This window comes from Bombina bombina, chromosome 1 (genome assembly GCF_027579735.1).
Source record: "Bombina bombina isolate aBomBom1 chromosome 1, aBomBom1.pri, whole genome shotgun sequence".
Lineage (NCBI taxonomy): Eukaryota > Metazoa > Chordata > Amphibia > Anura > Bombinatoridae > Bombina > Bombina bombina.
Genome location: NC_069499.1, coordinates 1,345,848,238 through 1,345,858,063, shown reverse-complemented (window position 1 = coordinate 1,345,858,063; position 9,826 = coordinate 1,345,848,238). Strand labels below are relative to the sequence as shown.

Genomic DNA, 9,826 nt, shown 5'->3' with positions numbered 1-9,826 from the left:
TCAAGCGTTTTCTTCAAAAACTTACCTTTTAATCCTGAAAGCTGCTCCATCGATTCCCCGGCCATCGGAAGCCTCTGCTTACGTCAGAAATTACGAATCCGGCTTCCTCCAATCACGGCGTTGCCCCCCGGGGGGATCATGGCCTGAGGGAACGCCGTGATTGGATGAAATCAGATTCGTCATTTGGGACCCGCAAAGAGGACTTACGACGGGCGGAGGAAGCGCTGCAGCGGCTCTCAGGATTAAAAGTGACCTTCACTTTAAGTGAAACAATCAGCTGATGGGTGAGAGCAGGTTATAACCATGGTTACTGATCAGCTGATTGTTTCACCTGTGCTCTAGCTATCATGAAAATCTGTCCTGTTAGGGGTACTTGAGGAATGGATTTGAGAAATACTAATCTAATGAGCCAAAAAAAAAATGCAGACCTTGCTAGCATAATGATGTATGACATGTACCAACATTGTGCATCATATTCAATCCCCCAATTTAGTATTTGTTGGACTAATATTTATATATACAGTATATTTATATATATATATACATACATATATATAATTATATAGATATATAGATAATTTTACAAAAAAAATATACATACATTTTCTTCTAAGTGAAGAACATAGGAATTTGATGTATTCCTAGCACACCTTCGGCTTTAGTGCAGTTAGACTAGCGCAGTTTCAAGTTAGCTCACAAACGATAAATAAAATATTAGAAAAAATAGAAAAATATTTCTTTAGCACGCCCCATAGAAGAGGGAGATAGAGCGTTTGTGATAGCCGAAGTCCTGAAGTTAGCGCGCCTGAGTCTTTCGCTTGCACTCAAACTTTTTCTTTCAACTTGTAATACCAGCGCCACAGCTTGAGCGGTGTTAGCCCTCATGAGCGATACAAATGTATTGCTCCACCTATAATTTAGGCCTCTGTGTTTAACCCGCACAGGCGTTAAACCTATAGTTAAAGTACTTCTCGCGAGCCACAGAGAACAGCTAGTCCCACAGACAGAATCGGCAGTGCTAAATGCACGACCAAATTATGTGGCTACTGCTGCTGAATGGGTGACCATCAGTTATCTGAAGTTTCTGAGTGACACTTTAATTATGTGTTTAACCCCTTTGCAGGGTAAATGGTGGTAAATACAAAAACTGTGAGGGACTTCAAGAACACCTGAGATGAGCATCACTTTATAAGAAATATGGGCAGACTTGTTGGGTCTTAGCTGCAGTCAAAATCTCTGTGTCTGCTTTTCTAACTGTATTATCCAGTTGCTGTAACAGTAATAATAACAAATATGCTGCACATTATAAATGCATTTTCTAAGCAGAAGTTTATGTGCTGTTTCATATCAAACCTTCATCCATCTACAGGAAAACCTCTGCTGGTTACAACCTGACAAGCCTTTTTGTGGGATCCGAAGGGACACTTGGCATTATAACTAAAGCGACCCTGCGTCTACACGGCATTCCTGAAGCTGTGGTATCTGCGGTTTGTTCATTTCCTAGTGTTCAGGCAGCAGTGGATAGCACAGTACAAATACTACAGTGTGGAGTTCCAATTGCTAGAATTGGTGAGCATAATATAGATCTTATATTTGTAATACAGTCTTCTCCATATTTGCTCTACTGATATCTACACAGTTCTATTTTTTTATTGCAGTACAGTGTTTTACATTACACAAAAACATCAGTGCTTTTTTATTCAAATGAGCTTTTTGTCCTCTATACCCTTGAAGATCAACCACTAATTTAATCTTTAGAACTATTTTTTAATCCATGGTAATGTTGTTTCCTTTTCATTTTCTCCTTTTGGCACAGGGCCATTATAAGAGTGCACTAAATATAAGTGAAACTAATTTGAAGAATCTCCCTATTTGTTACATTAATTGAGTTACTGAGGTCAATTTATTAAGTGCTGGACGGACATGATTCGCTGTAGTGAATCATGTCCACCCGGCATCGCTAAATGCCAACAGCATACATTGTCGGCTTTTAACATTGCACAAGCATTTCTTGTGAACTGCTTGTACAATGCTGCACCCTGCACATTCACTGCCACCTGCTAGCAAGGGGTGTCAATCATCCTGATCGTATCTGATCAGGATGATTGCAGTCTGCCACGAAAGTTAAGGAGCAGCTGTCTTATGACCGCTACTGCTTAAATTCTGTTTCCTGGGAGACAGAAACTACGGGGCACGGGGGGTAGATAGCATCTGCTGCTTATTAAATCTACCCCACTGACTTAAGGGATATTAAATTAAAATGTTTTGCAAAGTGTATGAAAGATAACTATTATGTTAACTTTCGGCTAGATTACGAGTTTTGCGTTATGAGTGAAAAAGCCTCATAACGCTGCTTTTTCACTACCGCTGCTATTACGAGTCTTGCAGGTATAGCTTTACCCCCCAATTTTTTTTTGGCTGTAACGCAATGTAACTACCGCACCTTTCAAAAAGTCCTTTTTCAATGGGACTCCCATAGTGCCGGTATTACGAGTTTTGCCTGAGAGGCCAAAAAGTGAGCGGTACAGCCTATACCGTCAAGATTCGTACCGCCATCTAAAGTCAGTAGTTATGAGTTTTATGCTACAAAGCTGTACCATAAAACTCATAACTAAAGTGTTATAAAGTACACTAACACCCATAAACTACCTATTAACCCCTAAACCGAGGCCCTCCCGCATCGCAAACACTAAAATAAAATGATTAACCCCTAATCTGTCGCTCCAGACATCGCCGCCACTATAATAACATATTAACCCCTAAACCGCTGCCCCCCCGCATCGCAAACACTAGTTAAATATTATTAACCCCTAATCTGCCACCCCCAACATCACCGCCGCCACTATACTAAAGTTATTAACCCCTAAACCTAACCCTAAGTCTAACCCTAACACCCCTAACTTTAATATAATTAAAATAAATCTCAACAAAACTTACTATCATTACCTAAGTAATTCCTATTTAAAACTAAATACTGACCTATAAAATAAAGCCTAAGCTAGCTACAATATAACTAATAGTTACATTGTAGCTAGCATAGGTTTTATTTTTATTTCACAGCTAAGTTTCACCTAGATTACGAGTTTTGCGTTAGAGGCTATGAGGTGCTAACAAGCAGTTTTCCCTCACCGCTCACTTACCTACAGCGCTGGTATTACGTTTTTTTACAAACCCGTCGTTAAAAGACAAGAAGTGAGCATTGAGCAAAATTTTGCTCATACCCGAACTCCAATACCAGCGCTGCTTAAGTCAGCAGTGAGCTGGTGTAACGTGCTCGTGCACTATTTCCCCATAGGAATCAACAGGGAGAGTCGGCTGAAAAAAAGTCTAACACCTGCAAAAAAGCAGCGTAAAACTCACTAACGCAGCCCCATTGATTCCTATGTGGAAATAAAATTTATGTTTACACTTAACACCCTAACATGAACCCCGAGTCTAAACACCCCTAATCTTACATTTATTAACCCCTAATCTGCCGCCCCCGACATCGCCGACACCTGCATTATATTATTAACCCCTAATCTGCCGCTCCAGACACCGCCGCCACCTACATTATACTTATGAACCCCTAATCTGCTGCCCCCAACATCGCTGACCCCCACATTATATTTATTAACCCCTAATCTGCCGTCCCCAATGTCGCCGCCACCTACCTACACTTATTAACCCCTAATCTGCCACCCCCAACGTCGCCGCCACTATACTAAATTTATTAACCCCTAAACCTAAGTCTAACCCTAACACCCCCTAACTTAAATATAATTTAAATAAATCTAAAAAAAATTCCTATCATTAACTAAATTATTCCTATTTAAAACTAAATACTTACCTGTAAAATAAACCCTAAGCTATCTACAATATAACTAATAGTTACATTGTATCTAGCTTAGGATTTATTTTTATTTTACAGGCAAGTTTGTATTTATTTTAACTAGGTAGAATAGTTATTAAATAGTTATTAACTATTTAATAACTACCTAGCTAAAATAAATACAAAAGTACCTGTAAAATAAAACCTAACCTAAGTTACAATTACACCTAACACTACACTATAATTAAATAAATTAACTAAATTAAATACTTAAATAAAAGTATAAAAGCTAAAATACAAAAAAACACTAAATTACAGAAAATAATAAACAAATTACAGAAATTTAAACTAATTACACCTAATCTAATAGACCTATTAAAATAAAAAAAGCCCTCCCAAAATAAAAAAAAAACCAGTAGCCTAAACTAAACTACCAATAGCCCTTAAAAGGGCCTTTTGCGGGGCATTGCCCCAAAGTAATCAGCTTTTTTACCTGTAAAAAAAAATACAAACAACCCCCCCAACAGTAAAACCCACCACCCACACAGCCAACCCCCCAAATAAAAACCTATCTAAAAAAACCTAAGCTCCCCATTGCCCTGAAAAGGGCATTTGGATGGGCATTGCCCTTAAAAGGGCAGTTAGCTCTTTTGCCGCCCAAAGTCCTTAACCTAAAAATAAAACCCACCCAATACACCCTTAAAAAAACCTAACACTAACCCCTGAAGATCGACTTACCGGGAGACGTCTTCATCCAAGCCGGGCGAAGTGGTCCTCCAGACAGGCAGAAGTCTTCATGCAAGCTGGGCAGAAGTGGTCCTCCAGACGGGCAGAAGTCTTCATCCAGACGGAATCTTCTATCTTCATTCATCCGGCGCGGAGCGGGTCCATCTTCAAGACATCCGACGCGGAGCATCCTCTTCATCCGACGACTAACACAGAATGAAGGTATCTTTAAGTGACATCATCCAAGGTGGCGTCCTTTAGATTCCGATTGGCTGTTTCGGAATTAAGGTAGAAAAAATCTTATTGGCTGATGCAATCAGCCAATAAGATTGAGCTCGCATTCTATTTGCTGATTGGAACAGCCAATAGAATGCAAGCTCAATCCTATTGGCTGATTGGATCAGCCAATAGGATTGAAGTTCAATCCTATTGGCTGATTGCATCAGCCAATAGGATTTTTTCTACCTTAATTCCGATTGGCTGATAGAATTCTATCAGCCAATCGGAATCTAAGGGACGCCATCTTGGATGACTTCACTTAAAGGTACCTTCATTCTGTGTTAGTCGTCGGATGAAGAGGATGCTCCGCGTCGGATGTCTTGAAGATGGACCCGCTGCGCGCCGGATGGATGAAGACAGAAGATGCCGTCTGGATGAAGACTTGTGCACATCTGGAGGACCACTTCTGCCCGGCTTGGATGAAGACTTCTGCCCGTCTGGAGGACCACTTTGCCTGGCTTGGATGAAGACGTCTCCCGGTAAGTCGATCTTCAGGGGTTTAGTGTTAGGTTTTTTTATGGGTGTATTGGGTGGGTTTTATTTTTAGGTTAGGGACTTTGGGCGGCAAAACAGCTAAATTCCCTTTTAAGTGCAATGTCCATCCAAATGCCCTTTTCAGGGCAATGGGGAGCTTAGGTTTTTTAAGATAGGTTTTTATTTGGGGAGTTGGTTGTGTGGGTGGTGGGTTTTACTGTTGGGGGGGTTGTTTGTATTTTTTTTACAGGTAAAAGAGTTGATTACTTTGGGGCAATGCCCCGCAAAAGGCACTTTTAAGGGCTATTGGTAGTTTAGTTTAGGCTAGGGTTTTTGTTTATTTTGGGGGGGCTTTTTTATTTTAATAGGGCTATTAGATTAGGTGTAATTAGTTTAAATTTCTGTAATTTGTTTATTATTTTCTGTAATTTAGTGTTTTTTGTACTTTAGCTAATTTAATTGAGGTAATTGTAAGTAATTTATTTAATTGTATTTAATTTAGTTAATTTATTTAATTATAGTGTAGTGTTAGGTGTAATTGTAACTTAGGGTAGGTTTTATTTTACAGGTACTTTTGTATTTATTTTAGCTAGGTAGTTATTAAATAGTTAATAACTATTTAATAACTATTCTACCTATTTAAAATAAATACAAACTTGCCTGAAAAATAAAAATAAATCCTAAAATAGATTCAATGTAACTATTAATTATATTGTAGCTATCTTAGGCCTAGATTTGGAGTTTGGCGGAAGCCGTGAAAACCAGCGTTAGAGGCTCCTAACGCTGGTTTTAGGCTACCGCCGGTATTTGGAGTCACTCAAAATAGGGTCTAACGCTCACTTTTCAGCCGCGACTTTTCCATACCGCAGATCCCCTTACGTCAATTGCGTATCCTATCTTTTCAATGGGATTTTTCTAACTCCGGTATTTAGAGTCGTTTCTGAAGTGAGCGTTAGACATCTAACGACAAAACTCCAGCCGCAGGAAAAAAGTCAGTAGTTAAGAGCTTTCTGGGCTAACGCCGGTTTCTAAAGCTCTTAACTTCTGTACTCTAAAGTACACTAACACCCATAAACTACCTATGTACCCCTAAACCGAGGTCCCCCCACATCGCCGACACTCGAATAAAATTTTTTAACCCCTAATCTGCCACCTACGTTATCCTTATGTACCCCTAATCTGCTCCCCCTAACACCGCCGACCCCTGTATTATATTTATTAACCCCTAATCTGCCCCCCTCAACGTCACCTCCACCTGCCTACACTTATTAACCCCTAATCTGCTGACCGCAAAGCGCCGCCACCTACGTTATCCTTATGTACCCCTAATCTGCTGCCCCTAACACCGCCGACCCCTATATTATATTTATTAACCCCTAATCTGCCCCCCTCAATGTCGCCTCCACCTGCCTACACTTATTAACCCCTAATCTGCCGAGCGGACCTGAGCGCTACTATAATAAAGTTATTAACCCCTAATCCGCATCACTAACCCTATAATAAATAGTATTAACCCCTAATCTGCCCTCCCTAACATCGCCGACACCTAACTTCAATTATTAACCCCTAATCTGCTGACTGGAGCTCACCGCTACTCTAATAAATGTATTAACCCCTAAAGCTAAGTCTAACCCTAACACTAACAAACCCCTAAATTAAATATAATTTACATCTAACGAAATTAATTAACGCTTATTAAATAAATTATTCCTATTTAAAGCTAAATACTTACCTGTAAAATAAATCCTAATATAGCTACAATATAAATTATAATTATATTATAGCTATTTTAGGAATTATATTTATTTTACAGGTAACTTTGTATTTATTTTAACCAGGTACAATAGCTATTAAATAGTTAAGAACTATTTAATAGCTAAAATAGTTAAAATAATTACAAAATTACCTGTAAAATAAATACTAACCTAAGTTACAATTAAACTATCAATAAATTAATTAAATAAACTACCTACAATTACCTACAATTAACCTAACACTACACTATCAATAAATTAATTAAATACAATTCCTACAAATAAATACAATTAAATAAACTAGCTAAAGTACAAAAAATAAAAAAGAACTAAGTTACAAAAAATAAAAAAATATTTACAAACATAAGAAAAATATTACAACAATTTTAAACTAATTACACCTACTCTAAGCCCCCTAATAAAACAACAAAGCCCCCCAAAATAAAAAATGCCCTACCCTATTCTAAATTACTAAAGTTAAAAGCTCTTTTACCTTACCAGCCCTGAACAGGGCCCTTTGCGGGGCATGCCCCAAGAAATTCAGCTCTTTTGCCTGTAAAAAAAAACCATACAATACCCCACCCCCCAACATTACAACCCACCACCCACATACCCCTAATCTAACCCAAACCCCCCTTAAATAAACCTAACACTAAGCCCCTGAAGATCATCCTACCTTGTCTTCACCTCACCAGGTATCACCGATCCGTCCTGGCTCCAAAATCTTCATCCAACCCAAGCGGGGGTTGGCGATCCATCATCCGGTGGCTGAAGAGGTCCAGAAGAGGCTCCAAAGTCTTCATCCTATCCGGGAAGAAGAGGCGATCCGGACCGGCAACCATCTTGATCCAAGTGGCATCTTCTATCTTCATCCGATGACGACCGGCTCCATCCTGAAGACCTCCACCGCGGACCCATCTTCTTCCGGCGACGTCCAAATGAAGAATGACGGTTCCTTTAAGGGACGTCATCCAAGATGGCGTCCCTCAAATTCCGATTGGCTGATAGGATTCTATCAGCCAATCGGAATTAAGGTAGGAATATTCTGATTGGCTGATGGAATCAGCCAATCAGAATCAAGTTCAATCCGATTGGCTGATCCAATCAGCCAATCAGATTGAGCTCGCATTCTATTGGCTGATCGGAACAGCCAATAGAATGCGAGCTCAATCTGATTGGCTGATTGGATCAGCCAATCGGATTGAACTTGATTCTGATTGGCTGATTCCATCAGCCAATCAGAATATTCCTACCTTAATTCCGATTGGCTGATAGAATCCTATCAGCCAATCGGAATTCGAGGGACGCCATCTTGGATGACGTCCCTTAAAGGAACCGTCATTCTTCAGTTGGACGTCGCCGGAAGAAGATGGGTCCGCGGTGGAGGTCTTCAGGATGGAGCCGGTCGTCATCGGATGAAGATAGAAGATGCCGCTTGGATCAAGATGGTTGCCGGTCCGGATCGCCTCTTCTTCCCGGATAGGATGAAGACTTTGGAGCCTCTTCTGGACCTCTTCAGCCACCGGATGATGGATCGCCAACCCCCGCTTGGGTTGGATGAAGATTTTGGAGCCAGGACGGATCGGTGATACCTGGTGAGGTGAAGACAAGGTAGGATGATCTTCAGGGGATTAGTGTTAGGTTTATTTAAGGGGGGTTTGGGTTAGATTAGGGGTATGTGGGTGGTGGGTTGTAATGTTGGGGGGTGGGGTATTGTATGTTTTTTTTTTACAGGCAAAAGAGCTGAATTTCTTGGGGCATGCCCCGCAAAGGGCCCTGTTCAGGGCTGGTAAGGTAAAAGAGCTTTTAACTTTAGTAATTTAGAATAGGGTAGGGCATTTTTTATTTTGGGGGGCTTTGTTGTTTTATTAGGGGGCTTAGAGTAGGTGTAATTAGTTTAAAATTGTTGTAATATTTTTCTTATGTTTGTAAATATTTTTTTATTTTTTGTAACTTAGTTCTTTTTTATTTTTTGTACTTTAGCTAGTTTATTTAATTGTATTTATTTGTAGGAATTGTATTTAATTAATTTATTGATAGTGTAGTGTTAGGTTAATTGTAGGTAGTTTATTTAATTAATTTATTGATAGTTTAATTGTAACTTAGGTTAGTATTTATTTTACAGGTAATTTTGTAATTATTTTAACTATTTTAGCTATTAAATAGTTCTTAACTATTTAATAGCTATTGTACCTGGTTAAAATAATTACAAAGTTGCCTGTAAAATAAATATTAATCCTAAAATAGCTACAATGTAATTATAATTTATATTGTAGCTATATTAGGGTTTATTTTACAGGTAAGTATTTAGCTTTAAATAGGAATAATTTATTTAATAAGAGTTAATTAATTTCGTTAGATTAAAATTATATTTAATTTAGGGGGGTGTTAGTGTTAGGGTTAGACTTAGCTTTAGGGGTTAATCCATTTATTAGAATAGCGGTGAGCTCCGGTCGGCAGATTAGGGGTTAATAATTGAAGTTAGGTGTCGGCGATGTTAGGGAGGGCAGATTAGGGTTTAATACTATTTATTATAGGGTTAGTGAGGCGGATTAGGGGTTAATAACTTTATTATAATAGCGGTGCGGTCTGCTCGGCAGATTAGGGGTTAATAAGTGTAGGCAGGTGGAGGCGACGTTGAGGGGGCAGATTAGGGGTTAATAAATATAATATAGGGGTCGGCGATGTTAGGGCAGCAGATTAGGGGTACATAGGGATAAAGTAAGTAGCGGCGGTTTACGGAGCGGCAGATTAGGGGTTAAAAATAAAATGCAGGTGTCAG

At 39.2% G+C, this 9,826-nt stretch overlaps 1 protein-coding gene across 2 annotated transcripts in view; it reads left to right on the top strand.

Annotated features, from left to right (window-relative positions):
* LDHD (lactate dehydrogenase D) overlaps window positions 1–9,826 on the top strand; it is an 85,591-nt gene that overhangs the window by 30,027 nt on the left and 45,738 nt on the right. For both annotated transcript variants that reach the window (XM_053702925.1, XM_053702933.1), the window contains one exon: window positions 1,370–1,569. In XM_053702925.1, coding sequence (XP_053558900.1) covers window positions 1,370–1,569 — 200 coding nt within the window. The remainder of the gene's footprint in view (window positions 1–1,369; window positions 1,570–9,826) is intronic.